General features: G+C 39.5%; 2 protein-coding genes across 3 annotated transcripts; one reads left to right on the forward strand and one right to left on the reverse strand.

The window, feature by feature from the left end:
* Positions 1–3131: 3131 nt before the first annotated feature.
* On the forward strand, positions 3132–4313 carry LOC118750483. The gene is made up of 3 exons (XM_036485197.1): positions 3132–3275; positions 3336–3531; positions 3596–4313. Coding segments are annotated over exons 1-3 (777 nt in total). The 5' UTR covers positions 3132–3273; the 3' UTR covers positions 4175–4313.
* A 98-nt stretch (positions 4314–4411) lies between these two features.
* On the reverse strand, positions 4412–6185 carry LOC118750482 (putative nuclease HARBI1). Of its 2 annotated transcripts, none has more exons than XM_036485194.1 (5): positions 5837–6185; positions 5463–5782; positions 5301–5404; positions 5098–5245; positions 4412–5037 (listed from the first exon to the last, which is right to left on the reverse strand). In XM_036485194.1, the coding sequence occupies exons 1-5, from the start codon at positions 5947–5949 to the stop codon at positions 4658–4660; spliced, it is 1065 nt and encodes a 354-aa protein (XP_036341087.1). In that variant the 5' UTR covers positions 5950–6185; the 3' UTR covers positions 4412–4657. The 2 variants fall into 2 exon arrangements, with proteins under 2 accessions (XP_036341087.1, XP_036341089.1); XM_036485196.1 differs by having other exon boundaries at positions 4949–5037; positions 5098–5217.
* Positions 6186–16546: the final 10361 nt, after the last annotated feature.

A 16546-nucleotide genomic window follows, 5' to 3' on the forward strand; every position in this document is an offset into this window, starting at 1 on the left:
GAGAACGGTGAGGAGATTCAGAAACTTCAAACCACGATAAAGAACTGTCTGTCCACTTTGGCAGCACAATGAATCCCAACCTCTGACTGGGACCCCGTCCTTGTCTATATTTGCTCTTCAAAACTGCCCAGTAAAACCCTTTCTTTGTGGGAACAGCCCCTGAGTTCTCGAAAAGAACTGCCGCTGTGGGCAGATATGAATGAGTTTTTATGAAATTGTGGAAAGACTCAGCACTTACCGCCCGGGTAAAACAAGAACACTTCTACCAAACCCCGCCCCCCAGAGCAATAAATCAGAACTCACCCTCTTTTAATAAACCGAAGACCCATGTAAAGTATGCAGCCAAAACCTTCCAATGAAAATCTGCGTGGAATTTAAAGCCCTGTCTGTAAATGAGCGTCTCAAGTTCGTAAGAGAAAATAAATATTGTGTGAATTGCCTCTCATATTCCCTCTTCAAAATTGATTGTCAGAGCAAGTTCTAATGCATATACTGCCAAAAGAGACTACTCCTTCCTCCACTTCCAACCACAATCCCGAGCTTCGAGGGCCAACCCAAAACCTCAAAGGACTGTAACCCAAATGTCGGCTCAAAGTCGCATAGATCATGAGAAACCAACGATATCCGCAAGCAAGAGAAAATGCGCTGGCAGCTAATTTACCGGACCCCAACACCCAACAAGTTTCATCTCATTTTTGCAGCAGCAGCGCAACAACCCTCCTCGCAACCACAATAGTACCCATATATTTTGATGGTGAGTACCATAAACTTCGTGCTCTTGTCGATCAAGGGTCACAAAAAACCTTTGTGGCTTCGCGAATACAAAAACTGCTAGGCCTACCCACCAGAAAAATGTATTACGAAATCTCTGGTATGGGAGGAATGGTAGTACAAAGTTCAGACAAAATTTGCGAAATAACGCTATGTTCATCTAGTTTGGGCCATTAATCACCACAAGTGCTATCACCCTCCCTCAGCTAACTCATTTTTTTTAAGGCAACAAGCTTAAATATAAACTAATTCCGCTCTCTGAAACTTGCTGACCCTAATTGATTTACAACGGCGAAAATCGATATGGTGATAGGCAGCGATATAACTCCCCAAATACTCCTGGACGGGCTATAACACCACGTCCAGCGTGACTTATTGGCACAAAATACGATATTCGGATGGATACTCAGTTGCCCAGTCAGAGAACAAGTCTCGACGTTCTCCATTCAAATCACAGAGGCAACAGAACCTAAAATCAGCACACTACTCAGAAGATTTTGGGAGCAGGAGGAAATAGAGGTCGCTCAACCCAGGTAAGCAGAAAAAGAGTACCGTGAGGAACTCTACAGGACCACGACCACCAGAAGGATGAACGCTACGTCGTCCAACTCCTGGCCAACTCCCCTTCAAACCCGAATTCCCGGATGCACTCAGGTCACTCCCGCCCAGCAGCACAGCAGCATTACATAAGTATCGAAAGGACTCTGGAGAAAAAGCCGGAATCGCACGACAAGTATTCAGCAGTACTGAATGAGTACTTGCAAATGAATCGCAAGGAGCAGGCTTCACCCCTTGAAGTAATACAACCTGTTAGCTCACGATTGCCGAGAAAAATACCCCTTCGCCAAAAACATTATACTACATGAAATATATGTAGATGATGTACTCTCTGGCGGGCACAATATACAGTCCACTCTCAACTCAATGACCCAAACTATCTAAGCAGGCTTTCCACTGAGAAAACGAACATCTAATCACCCAAAAATACTTGAATTAATCCCGAATTCTGATGTCTTAGATACTGAATTTCTCAAATTCCAGGATACAAGCTCAACGAAAACGCTTGGATTAAATGACTGACTGACTCCTTCTCGTACTCTTACGACCCTTTACCCGCATCTAAGTCGAACACAAAACGGCAAATACTGTCGGCCGTAGCGAGACTTTTCGGCCTGGCAGGATGGTTCTCGCCAATAATGGTAATGATACTAGCCAAAATACTCCTCCAACAATTGTGGTTGGAGGGAACTGACTGAGACGAGCACGTTAAGCGTACGTGTTTCCACAAGTTGAACAATTTCCGCGAGGACTTCCAGGCAATAGGCGCCATCAGCATCCCGCGTTGGGCGCACTTCTCGCCCGAAAAACTCGCACAGATACATGGTTTCTCAGACGCTTCGGAAAAGGCGTTTTGTGCTTGCGTTTACATCAGAGTGCAACACGAAGAAAGCTCTTTATCGACTCGCCTTTTTGTTGCCAGAACCAAAGTTGCACCACTGCAAACGATAAGTTTGCCACGTTTAGAACTTTGTGGCGCTGTGTTGTTGTCGAAGCTAATCATTTTTACCCGTGCCCAACTGAATCTGCCACCTCATGAATTAACGCTCTGGTCAGACTGCTCAATCATGTTAACTTGGCTGGAAAAACCACCACATTCATGGAAAACGTATGTGGGCAACCGGATCACTCAAAATGTCAGCAACACTACTTGGCGCCAAGTACGCAGCGGTGATAATCCAGCAGACTTAGGAACGCGGGGATGCAAACCACAAGATTTAGCTAAGTGCTCCTTATGATGGAACGGGCCCTAGTGACTCTCCAAACCATCTACTTCTTGGCCCAAAGGAGTCTCTCCCAATCCAACCCCTCCTGAAAAGAGACCGATAAGCTTGAACGCTTTAAGAGTCATTAGTGGAATTCATCTAAATCGATAACTTTATTTTGCAGATATTCTTATAAATTTAAGCACTCCGATACATGAACGCCCCATACTCTCCTTTCGTTTACACTTGCGACAATAGTCTTGTTTTCTCTGGTTATCGAGCTCAGTATCACTAATTTTATGCTACTAGCATTAAGATTAAGAAATTTTAGAAATGAACTCACTAATGGGGGAAAATATATTTAAACGAGATAATATCCATTTGAATAAATATTTAACATGAATGCGATTTATTTTATGCAAGTTAAAAGAAACAGTGGCAGAAGTATGTTTGTGTATGAATTCATTTGTCAGTGCTGCCAAACTGTTCTGCCAAATTATCAGAAAACCAAAACAAACAGAACGGATCATAAACTGAAGCAGGGCTCGAATCGTCACATACGATATCGTACTACTCGTCACGTAAAAACACATTTTTCGGATTATTACATATGTGAACGTGACCTTGATATCGTAATTCGTTATGATATCATCCGTCAACGAGTAACGAACGTACTCGTTGGTTCGAAATGTCATTCGAACACCAACAAGCAATCGTAAACGATCGAATTTAAGAAAAAATGTAAGTAAATTGTAAAAATATATTTTTAAATATGATTTTTAACTAATATTATTGATATAGGACTAACTGCAATAAATTAAACCTCACCCAGAAGGAAATTATGGCGGATTTCATGGCAAAGCACCCCAGTTTAGCGAAAAATAATCTCCCGAATTCCGCGCAAGGCAGAGTCTCGTCCAACAGACTCTGGGAGGAGCTTTCGAGGCGATTAAATGCGGAAGGGCCACCAGTTAAGGATGCTAAGATGTGGAGGAAAGTAAGTACAGATATGATTATAATATTTTTTCGAAAACAAATCATTAATGTTGGCCACGTTCCAGGCTTTCGCAGATCAAAAGTATCAGGCAAAAAAGAAACTTTCTTTCAACAAGTCGTCCAAGCAGCGGACTGGTGGGGGACCCTACCAAGAAAAGGTCATCACTGCCGCTGAAGAAATGATTATTGAGGCAGCTGGCCTTGAAGTGTGTGTAGAAGGCAACAAAAGCGTACCAGCGTTCGGCAGTAGTCCGGCTACACAGGCCTCTACAAATTCCAGTGGCAGTAATGTGAGTAGCGACGAAGAATCCCTCAGCTCTTTGCCTGGTCCATCAACGGCTGTTTACACTCCCAGGGGTAGGAAAACCCCTCAATCCAAAACTCCGCGGAAAAAAAGTGGGAGCGATGAAAAGTTGGCGCTGCTCCAAGAAAATGTGAAATCCGTGTCCGACTTTCATAGAAATCTAGACACAAAGGTGGACAAATTGTTGGAAACTCAAGAGAAGTTACTGTTGGTGCAAGAACGAATGTTAGAGATAAAAGAGGGGAAGCATCGTAGCCAACAAGAGGCGCGCGAAATAGATTTACAAATTAAAAGGTTGGAGCTGGAAACCTTACAAATTAATTTAAGAAAAAGTAACTGAAAATTTGTATTTTAGTTTTAAGAAATATTCCATGGATTAATTTTTAATTTATTAGGTTTTTATGAAATGATTTATTTTTATACACACAGTATTTAAGGTTTTATGGCTAATACTATTGCCACTTATGTGCCTATTGTTAAGTGCCTATTTATTAACATTAATATAAATGAAAAAGTACTGAGTTTAAATGACTAAAGTACCTGAAGATTTGTATTTTAGTTTAAGAAATATTCCCTGGATTAATTTTTAATTTATTAGGTTTTTATGAAATGATTTATTTTTATACACACAGTATTTAAGGTTTTATGGTTAATACTTATGCCACTTATGTGCCTATTGTTAAGTGCCTATTTATTAACATTAATATAAATGAAAAAGTACTGAATTTAAATGAATAAAATATTTCGCTTTATTTGAACAAAAGGAATTTCATTTTTCTTATCAGCTATTTAAAATATTATTTATAGACATTCTAATACTTTCTTACGTTACTCTTAAAATTGAATGTTTTATTTGATCTCTTATTGTTTGGCCAATAGCGGTTAGTTGATTTGTTTCCCCTGTATCAATTTCCGATATGGGGTCGGAGTAATAATTTGGAGGATCATAAGGTATCTTAAACTTAATGCAAATGTTGTGTAACGCTGCAGACACATTAGCAAATCGTGCCACTTTTATAGGGTGATATCTTCCCCTTTTTCCGTATCCTAAAATCCTCCAGCGTCCTTTTAGAATGCCAATTGTTCGCTCAATAATACACCTTGCTTTGGAGTGAATATCGTTAAACATCTGCTCACTTGAACCATCCGATGTGTTTCTGTATGGCGTTATACACCACGGTTCAAGTGGGTAGCCAGAATCTCCTGTTGAAATGTTAATTAATTACTATTACAAAAATACAAAAACTTTACCAAGATATCCACCTAAAAGCCATGAATTTCCCTGCCTGTTTTGTTGAAAACCTTCCTCTAAAGCCCTTCTCTGGTCGGAATGTTTCCAAATGAAGGAATCATGAGCTGCACCACCGTATTGGCAGTTGATTGCTAAAATTTTACATGTGTGATCACATATCTGACAAAAAATATTTGTATCATATTCGTTTTAACAAGAAACATAATCAACTTACTATCATAGCGTTGATACTATGGTACCCCTTACGATTAAAGTACATGTGTTCGTCCGCAGTAGGTTTTTGTAAACCAATATGAGTACCATCTACGCAGCCAATGACTAAAAATTAAGATATTATAGTTAGTAACTTCACAAACTAAAAAAAGGTTTCATTTACCTCCAGGTATTTTATATTTCTCCACAAACCAATCTTTGCAGCTGAACGAATCATGCGGTGCGAAGCGTATGAATTCTGGGCACATCTTCCTTTCCATTTCTAAGACAACACGTGATACAACTTTCGACACAGTGCTCTGACACATGCCTACTAAATAATCACTGCCAATGTTGTGTTGGTAGCCACCGCTAGCAAGAAGTGATAGGGTGCCTGCCAATTGAAGGATTGGAGGCACCGTTTTGGCATCCGATTGCCTTAAATTTAATTTCTCCAGAACATAAGTAAACGCTTCTTTGGTCAAACGGAATCGTTTCAAGAATCTGCAACGAACTCTTTGTTAAAAAGCTGGGAATGTATATAAATTATATGCTTACGCTGTGTTCGGCAAGGTTAATGGATTGCTCCGATCTCTCAGCTGCCTTCGTATCACTTTTTCATCTCCTTCGCTATCGCTGGAGCTCAAATAAAAAAGCAAAGTCGGATCCATATTTAAATTTTCGTTTAACTTGCATTTAATTTTTCAATGTTTTGACAGTTCCACAACTATTGTGACTTAAAAATACGATCCAAAGCATAGTGGAACTTAAAAACTATTGTGAACTAAAAATAAATTACGTTCCGTTCGCTTTCGTATGTAATAATGCCATTTCGCTTATACGACTGACGTATCACGTAATTTTCTTCCGTATCGTTTTCGATCCGTGCACGGATGTTACGATTCGAGCCCAGATCTATATCAGGATCATTTCGTTTTCGTTGTATTTTCGTGCTGGAGAAATTTATCAGAAATAGGCAAACGAGTTTCCATACAAATTTTGACAGTCAATTTATAAGGTTTACACATTTATAAGTTTATACGGCTCATTTATTTATAAGGTTTAATGAACAAACTTATTGCACTTCTATATCGGTTTGTACGTCGCGTGAAAAACTCTGCGATTCCAACTTATTTAGCTCTTACGCAGAAGGAATTGAATCTCGCAAAATTAAAACTGATCACAGTAACACAACGCAACTATTTTGCAGATGAATTAAGTGCCCTAGAATCCTGAAAACCCTATGTTGGATATAACTGGTATCATGCGAGTGAGTAGTCGTTTAGCACATGCCGCCCTAAGCTATAATGAGCGTCACCCCATAATCATTCCAGACGGCTCGAAATTCTGCTCACTGCTGCAAGATTTTCTCCACCAAACCTTGCTTCACACTCAAAAGCAGCTAATGATTCGCATGGTGCAGCAGGAGTATTATATTCCCCGACTCAAACAATAAGTGAAAAAGTGCATCTTCCAATGCAAGGCTTGCACCATTTATAAACAGCGAATGCGATCACAAATAATGGCGGCACTACCTCCAGAGCGTGCAAAGTATTCTCTGCCCTTTCAAACAACCGGCGTTGATTTCGCTGGTAAAAACATCCCCCTGAGACGAGCGTCTTACACAAAATCATACGTTTGCGTATTCGTATGCTTTTCCACAAAAGTTTTAAAACCCACTTCACTAAAGTCGCTGGAAACCACAAATTCACATTTGAAGAATCATTGAGGACATCATTCGGATCGAAGCGAAGATCCCAACGACTTATTAGCTTCAACGCCAGGCCACTTTCTTCGCGGCGCTCCCCTAGTTTCCCTACCCGATCCGAATTCTGAAAACTTAGCGCCAACTACAAAATGGCAAAAATTGAAGGTACTCCATCACCAGTTTAGCTCAAAAGCGATGACGCCAGATGAGAGGTACGAGTCGGCAAAGGTGCATCGCTATTGCATCAATTGCCTGGCCAAGTCCCACGTAACCGGCGCATCTGACTCGCACGATAGTTGCCACCGATGTGTCAAAGCGCATCACACCATGCTACACCGCTCCGCCTCTCCAGCGCCAGAGCGCCGCCGCCGTAAGGAGCCTCGTAAGTAATCAATCCGCCAAGGGATACCGTCGACCGGTAAGGCCGTCCAGCAGCGCATCCAGGATTTATTCGGTCAGACTGTATTGACGCTAGAGAAGCTGAAACGGCTTCTCAATATTGCACAGGCGGCCCGGCATGTCGAGAACATGACTTCAAATTTAATTGAATTATGTGGTGTAGTGGTAAGCAGTGTGCGCTTTCACTCATCAGCACCTGGGTTCAAGCCCTGGTCAAAGCAACATCGCAAAAATTTAGAAAAAGGTTTTTTCTTAACAGCGGTCGTCCCTCGGCAGGCAATGGCAAACCTCTGAGTGTATTTCTGCCATGAAAAACAGCTTCTCATAAAAATATAATCTCCGTTCGGAGTCGGCGTAAAACTGTAGGTCCCTCCACTTTGTGTGACAACATCAAGGCGCACGCCACAAATCAGAGGAGATTATGATTATTTTCAAATCTTTTGCGATGAATTGCAATAGTGCCACATGAATTGAATGTATCGCTAACTTTTATATAAATAACTTTTTTTGCAACTCTGTTCAAATATTGTGAACTTGAGAGGTGTTCTATTTCGATTTTCGATCATTATAAGCGATAGTACGGGGCGACCCGATCTCGCCAGCCTAAAGTTAGTCTGATTCTGATCGCAACTGCATTAACACCTACTACTTCCAATTTGCATCTTTTCCAAGCCCTTCCGGCAATTTAAATCCTAAAACCCTTGAATTGAATACACCGCCACTTTGTTAAATCTTAAACATTAACTTTCCAGCCTTTTTATTGCCGGATACGGACTCTAGCACGTATGCATACCAGTTCGCTACGCGCTTAAACAATCCTCCGATACACATATATAAGCGACCTTAATATCGCAACAAATTGTCCCAAAAAGTTAAGTTCTGATACTCCCAGTTCACATTATCCAGCGTTGACGACGATACCATAAGTTTTAAATCGATCGAATAGTTGCCTGATGTGCTTCAAATGCTGATCAGGATCGGTAGAAAAACCAAAATATCATCAAGATTAACAACAACAAAATCGAGACCTCGGACAACTTCATCCATGAATCGCTGGAAGGTTTGAGCCGCGTTACATAACCTCATAAACTCGAACAGACCGGGGATGTGGTAATACGCTTTCATGAGATCAAAATTTGGAAGATATTTAAATTCAGAATTAGCTATAGCAAGCTTTGCGGATCTGATCTTCTTGGGCGAGCCTTATCTGAAGGCGAGGTTATCCGAAACCAGTGTTGCCAGGTTTTGGGCGAGCATGTCTCCTTTTCCATACAATTCTATATATTTTTCCCGTTTTTCATTTTAGGTTTTCCCGTTTTTCCCCCTTTTTATATAACCCAGTTTTTAAAAAGGGCAAATCCGTTTTTGAACAACTCAGTCAATATCAATAACAAATTAAATTTACATGTAATAATAATAAATTATGTATATAAAAATGAAATGTCTTTCGTATTACGGCCATGCCTAACTAAACGGCTGAACCGATTCCGATTTTGTAAAAAGTACTTTTTGGACCGTCTGTGTGAGAGGTTTTTTGATCAAAAACAAAAAAAATCTAAACTATTGAAGTGTAAAATAGAACGACCATTTGTACCATTAAATGCAACCCTGCCCATATTTTATATGTATAACTTTTGCTGAATAAACATGTACTCCCTTCCGGTTTGAATTGCTACCGTGTCTTTTTTTTCTCTGCGTGGAATTCTCACATTTCTCACAGGTTTTGGGCCCAGTAAGTCACAAAATTGTAATTGATACTGTTTGGAAAAGTGTGTTTGCTAAGCGGCTAAGTATTTATTACACGCAGATTGATTATTTCTAACCGAATCATCACGGATTGTTTTTTGAATATGGCGACAAACGCGGTAGCTTTTCCATTCGGGAAATTAAAAGGTCGCGAAAATTTCGACATTTGGAAGCGTCACGCAAAATCGTATCTTGTCATAAAGAACTGCTGGAAGGTACTCGAAAATGAGCTACCTGCAGAACCTTCAGACAAGGACAAAAACAGTAATGAACGTGCTCTAGCTGAAATAACTTTGATGATAGAGCCAAATAACTTTTCGCATATTGCAACAGCTACAACGGCTCATCAGGCATGAAAGGCATTGTTTTCCGCATACGAAGATACGGGCCTTACGGGAAAAGTGGAGCTGTTAAAGCAACTAGTGCAGTGCAAACTTTCTGACTACGTATCAGTGTAGGAATACGTAAATTCGGTAGTGATGACGTCACTCAAAGTGCAAAATGCCGGCCTTAATATTGACGACCGCATCGTTGATGTTAGCAGGATTATCAGATGATTTTCGTCCACTTGTATTAGCCGTTGAAACACTTAAAAGAAAAACTCACAACCGCTGGTGTAAAAACACTCTTGTTACAAGACGTAAAATTTGACAATACGAATACTTATAAGTGTGGTGAGAAAGCACCTTATTCAAAAGCAAAATCAAATTTAAAGGAAAAATCGAATCAATTTCGATGCCATTCATGCAAACAACTAGGTTATTTTGCTAGAAACTGTCCTAACAAAACCAAGCGAGGTGGCAACACCAGAAAAGGTAAAAATGTCCTTTTCGCATCTCTTCTTTCTCATGACATTCGTAAAGACGAATGGTATGTTGATTCGGGTGCTACTTCTCACATGACCAGAAACCATAATGTGATTGTTGATCAAGTGCCGGTTGCAAATAAAATTATTTTAGTTGCGAATAACAAAACTATTCAAGTTAAATCGAAAGGTGATGTAAATATGAGTTTATACGCGAATGAAATAAAAACAGATGCTGCAGTGAAGAACGTTGAATATGTACCAGAGTTATGCGCGAATTTGTTATCGGTACGACAAATGACTAAAAACGGAAATAAGGTTTTATTCGCAGGCAATGAGTGCAAAATTTACAACAATAACAGAAATTTGGTAGCAACTGCGAATGTTGTAAACGATTTGTATCGCCTAAATTGTTATACGGAATATAATCGCGATCCGAACACACAAAATGCATTTTATACCCGCGATAATTACACTATGCGATAGTCAAAATCGGGATGGGATGAAACCAACGGGTAATGTTATATCGGTCAAAAACAAGTTATACGTGTCCCGGCGTTTCGCTGGGTCACGTCTAGGAATCGAGATATATATATAACTATCATATAGGGGAAATTGTCACCTTTGGTGGTCTTTTTTTGACATAACTCGAGAACCACTAGCTCAAACAAATTTAAAAAAATTAAAAATTACAATTCCTTTAACGTTTTTCTATATAATCAACAGTTTTGCCGGTAAAAATAAATAACTTTCCCCGGTAGTTTGAACCCTTCCCGATCACTTACCCCTACCAGTGTTATCAACTATGGCATAGAATAATGGGGCACATTTCCCCAGAGCATTTAAAGAAAGCTAAATCTGCTTCTATATAATACCTATTGATTTTGAAAAGATTAGCAACGAAAAGTGCGTGGTTTGCGTGAAAAGAAAGCAAACGCGTGCTTCCTTTAAAAGTAGTGGTGTTCGGGCAGAAAATCTGCTAGACTTAATACATACGGATGTAATGGGTCCGTTCGCAGAAAAGTCGTTTTCTGGTGCTGGTTTTTTGTTGACATTCGTTGATGATTTCTCGCATAAATTGTTCGTGGTGCCAATTAAACACAAAGCAGAAGTGTTTAATGAGTTAGTGAAATTTAAGAAACTTGTTGAGAATCAGTGCTCGTGCAAAATAAAAATGATTCGGTCAGATAATGGCACTGAATATATTAATGAAAAATTTCAGAACTTTTGTTTATCTGAAGGTATTGTACACCAAACTACCTCGCCGTATACACCGGAGCAAAACGGCGTAGCTGAGAGGCTAAACCGAACCATAATTGAAAGGGTGTGGTGTATGTTGATCGACTCCGGGTTAGAAAAAAGGTTTTGGGCTGAAGCTGCAAATACGGCTGCCTATATATTAAATCGTATTCCGTTAGCGACAAATGTGAAAAGCCCTTACGAAATATGGACAAATAAGAAACCGAACTTAAAATTTTTAAAATTATTTGGCTGCAAAGCCATGGTACATGTCCACGGGAAAAACGAAAGAAGCTGGATGCCAAGTCTATGGAGTGTATTATGCTTGGTTATTGTAACGCATCAAAATCATATAGATTCTTCAATCATAAAATACAAAATTCCTTAATTAGTCGGCATGTTGTTTTTTTTTGAAACGCAAGACAACGATACGAGTAAAATGAACTATACGCTTGAAATACTACCAGACACGTCTGAACTCTTCAACATTGTCAATTCAGAAGAGACAGATAACAAAGAATCGTCCATAGTTGAAAAAAAGCCGACAATATCTTCTCCCGAACGCGATAGTGATTCGATAACAGTTGACATTAAGGTAGAATCTGATTCTGATTTTGAAAGTGCAAATGACTCTGATGAAGTTGAGGTTTCGGGTGGTCACATTATAAGACATTCAAAAAGAATCGCAGCAAAAAGGGATGGTTTCAACTTCTGTGTAACTGATTTCTTATCAAATGACCCTCAAACTCTAGAAGAGGCAATAGCTGATGAGCATGCTGATGGGTGGAAAGCCGCAGTTGATAGTGAAATGAACTCTCATTATTTGAACAATACGTGGCGTTTGACTGAGTTGCCCCCTGGTAAGAAAGCCATCAAGTCCAGGTGGGTGTTTAAAACCAAAAGAGACACAAATGGCGCAGTAATACGACGGAAAGCTAGGCTGGTGATCACTGGATGTAATCAAGGAAAAGGTATTGACTACGAAGGTACGTTTGCTCCTGTAGTTCGATACAGCGTAAGCGTTGCGTTGTCTTTTGACTTTAGCTGCAGAACATCAAATGGATGCAGTAGCAGCATTTCTCAATGCTGAGATTAAGGACGATATTTACGTGGTACAACCTAATGGATTTGATGATGGTTCTGGTCGTGTTTGTAAGCTTCTGAAATCTTTGTACGGACTGAAGCAGTCAAGTCGGCTGTGGACTGAAAAGTTCAACGACGCCTGGCTACAGTTAGGTCTTACACGTAGTACTGTATACCAGTGTGTGTAGTACAAAGTACATAGCGGCGCGATGCTATATGTTGCCGTATAGGTCGACGACGTCCTACTATTTTCAAACGAGTGTAGCATGAATATGCTGAAAAGCAACTTTCATCACAATTTGATATGAAAGATCTTGGTGAAGCATCCTCAGTGTTGGGTATGCGTGTTACCAGAGACACTAACGCGGGCACTATCAAAGTCGATCAGTCGCTATGTATCACAGATATGTTGAATCGGTTCGGAATGTTTAATAGCAATCCAGTTGCAACACAATTGATTTAAATCTGTGTTTAAGCATCACAATGTGTCCTACTGACGAAGCGGAACAACGTGAAATTACTAAAATCCCATATATGCAAGCTGTTCGATGCTTATTGTTTGCAGCACAAATAAGGCGGCCTGACATCAGTTTCGCTGTGAAACTTCTAAGTCGTTTTTCAATAAATCCGGGGAAAGTACACTGGGTTGCAGCAAAGCGTGTGATGCGTTACTTGAAGGGTACCATAAACAGCGGGCTTGTCTTTAGCAGAGAAGCAAGCGGTCTTACTGGGTACTGCGACGCAGATTGGGCTAGTGACCTCGATGAAAGACGATCGACGACGGGCTATATGTTCAAGCTCCAAGGAGGTCCGATCTCTTGGTGTACTCGACGACACCGAACTGTTGCTCTGTTATCAACCATGACATCGGCGATCCAAGAAGCAACGTGGCTAATGCGATTACAACAAGAGCTTATACCAAACATGGCGAACGGTATGGTTCTTTACTGTGACAATAAAAGTGCCATACAAGTGGCTATGAACAATTCATATTCACCTCGCACAAAACATGTTGATATAAAAGGCTAATTTATTCGACAGCACTTAGTAGCGGTAAAATTAAGTGAATATACATACCAACTAACGACATGCTGCCTGAAATCCTGACCAAAGGTATAGCTAAGGCGAATCATATTAATATTTGTAAGTCACTTAATCTTATTAAAAAGTAAGTAAAAGTTGTTTGTTATGCTTGAACTTGAATTGGCATATAACCAATGTATTTAAAGATACATTTATTAACTAATCTAAAAAAAGTGTCGTTCAGGAAAAGTATTGAAGTGTAAAATAGAACGACCATTTGTACCATTAAATACAACCCTGCCCATATTTTATATGTATAACTTTTGCTGAATAAACATGTACTCCCTTCCGATTTGAATTGCTACCAAACGAGTTGTGTCTTTTTTTCTCTGCCTGGAATTCCCACATTTCTAACAAAAACTTTTTGTTGTTGTAGCGAAAAAAGAAAGAAAGCTGAGGCGTCACGAATTCATAATATCATAGAGTTTTTTGCACATTGAAGTCACTAAACTAATAAACGGCTGCCCCTAACTGGTTCATATTTGAAACGAGTTTCAGCACCTTGCAAAGATATATTCCGACCAAACATGCGCTCGCTAGGTGGCAATTCGGCTTATATTCAGAACACATTTTAGCCAATTGAAAATAAATATTTGGACTAAAAACTTCTCATATTGCTTATCTCTGGAACCGCTTTTGTTAACGTCCTGATATTTGACACAGCTACATTTGTTATCGATAACGTAATTATGGCGAAAACTGGAAAGTATTGGAAAAAGGGGCGTGGCACTTCCCATACGAACTGAACTTCTCATATCGCTAATCTTTGGAGCCGATTAAGCTAACGTCCTGAAATTTGATACAGCTACATATGTTATCAGTGGCATACTAATGGCGGAAAGTGGCAGGTATTAAAAAAGAAGGTGCGGCACCCCCCACACAAACTGAATTTCTCACATCGATTATCTCTAGAACCGCTTATGCTAGCGTCCTGAAATTTCACACAGCTACATATGTTATCAGTAGCATACTTACATACGTCGAAAAGTGGCAGGTATTGGAAGACTGAACTCCTCACATTGCTTATCTCTGGAACCGCTTTTGTTAACGTCCTGATATTTGACACAGCTACATTTGTTATCGATAACGTAATTATGGCGAAAACTGGAAAGTATTGAAAAAAGGTGCGTGGCATCTCCCATAGGAACTGACCTTCTCATATCGCTTATCTTTAGAACCGCTTATGCTTGCGTCCTAAAATTTGACACAGCTACATATGTTATCGACAACGTAATTATAGCGAAAATTGGAAGAATTTTGGAAAAGTGAACCCCTCATACAAACTGAACTTCTAATATCGCTTATCTCTGGATGCGCTGTCCTGAAATTTGTTATTTTGTTTTTAGTTTTTGGGAAAAGCTTAAGAGCTTTTTTTAATTTTGCACGAAGTTTGGAACTTTGGTTTTTGGGACTATCGAAAGCGACTGTCCGATGTTTCTATAGACAAATAAAAATATTTTACTTAGGCACAGCAGAATTAAATCGGGAAGAATCAATGAGACTTTGTTTTGACTTGAGCTATACATCTTTAATTCAGTTAATTTTTATTACTGATGAAAAGTATAATAAAAAGGCAATGAAAAATTTAAAAACGTTTTGCTGAACCAGCTACAGCTATCAATATAAAAATATTACTTTAAAACATATATTGCATATACTTATGCGTTATTTGTGCATATCATTCGTGTACAATTGTAATGCAATTTTTTAATCACTGAACATTGTTTTCAACAGCACTCATATGTGATCAAATGCAGAAAATGCAATATTGTGCTCCGCCGCAAATGCGAATAGCTTTATCTCTGCATTTTTAGCTCGATGTGACAGAACTATTAGGGCAACAGCGAAATTTTCAGCTGGCGATTAGTTATCTTGAATGGTCTTATATTTTTGCACATGCTTTTGCGTTTTTGGATGTTCTTGCAATTAAGATTTCTTAGGAAGAAGGTTTACTGCATATATTGTGCAATATGCTCCAGTAACTAAACTTTAAATTCCATACAGCTTTCCCGTGAATGTATCGCAACTACTTTAGCCTAATAGGGTGGAGTGTAATAAGGCCCGCAGAAATAACGCCTATGGGCTTTATTTCCTAAAAAAAAAAAATAAAGACCGCGGGCGTTATTGCCTTTTCGAAAAAGAAGTTAAGCCCTCGGGCTTTATTGCCTTTTGCCGGTGGGCATTATTTCCCTTTCGATATGGCAATAACGCCCGCGGGCTTCATTTCCTAAAAAATGAAATAAAGCCCGCGGGCGCTATTTCCTCTTTATTGTGGCTCTTATCCCCATTTTAGAATATGTACATCCAAAACCCCCTGTTCTAAATAAATACTAAATAAAAACTAACATGATAACACTGAGTTAAATATTTGTTTTCCTTTATAATAGGAAGAAATTAGAATTAACAAATTCATTGCATATATTTAATACACTAGCAGACCCGGCGAACTTCGTCCCGCCCAAAATTATTATTTTTTATTGAAACATTTGGTCCAACGTTTTCGCCAGCAATTCACGTTCACGTTTGGTTTTGTGGTCGACAGAAGGCGTATCCTCCATTGCCGTCTTAAACAACCTGACGAAAGCGTTATACCTCTGTTACCACCAGCGGGTTGAGTTGAATACTTTCAGAGCTGGAGCGTCGGTGTCCGTTCGAACGACATGGCCAAGCTAGCGGAGCCGCTGTATTTTAATTCGCTGCACTATGTCCATGTCGTTGTAAAGCTCATACAGCTCATCGTTTCATCGTTTGCGGTACTCGTCGCCAATGCGTATAGACCCGTAAATCTTCCGCAAAATCTTTCTCTCGAATACTCCAAGAGCCGGCCCATCGGATGTTGTCATTGTCCATGCATCTGCGCCATTTACCAGCACGGGAATGATGAGTGACTTATAGAGTGTGGTTTTCGTACGTCGAGAGAGGACTTTGCTCCTGAACTGCCTACTCAGTCTAAAGTAGCACTTGCTGGAAAGAGTGATTCTACGTTGGATTTCTATGCTGGCATTGGACCGAATGAATAAAAACAAAGCAATTGCTTTTTCTTAAACTTGTATACCTTTTAATTCAATTTTGTTTGAATAAATCGAGTAAAGTGTAAGAAATTTTAAGAAAAAGCAAATGCTTATTTTTTTTATACTGCCCATTATTATCGGTGTTAGTGCTGGTTTCCAAGTAAATGAAATTCTCTACTTTCTCGAAATTATAA

The sequence above is a fragment of the Rhagoletis pomonella genome, unplaced genomic scaffold (assembly GCF_013731165.1).
Source record: "Rhagoletis pomonella isolate Grant_MI unplaced genomic scaffold, Rhpom_1.0 Rhpom_scaffold_00262, whole genome shotgun sequence".
NCBI classification, from domain to species: Eukaryota; Metazoa; Arthropoda; class Insecta; order Diptera; family Tephritidae; genus Rhagoletis; species Rhagoletis pomonella.

Bases quoted from the DNA above. Each gene is read 5' to 3' on its own strand.
- LOC118750483 (XM_036485197.1), top strand. The intron at 3,532-3,595 runs GTAAGTACAGAT...GCCACGTTCCAG, and splicing joins ATGCTAAGATGTGGAGGAAA to GCTTTCGCAGATCAAAAGTA.
- LOC118750482 (XM_036485194.1), bottom strand. From the start codon at position 5,949: ATGGATCCGACTTTGCTTTTTTATTTGAGCTCCAGCGATAGCGAAGGA. The intron at 5,405-5,462 runs GTAAATGAAACC...CTTAATTTTTAG, and splicing joins GAAATATAAAATACCTGGAG to TCATTGGCTGCGTAGATGGT. The intron at 5,038-5,097 runs GTGGATATCTTG...ACATTTCAACAG, and splicing joins GGGAAATTCATGGCTTTTAG to GAGATTCTGGCTACCCACTT.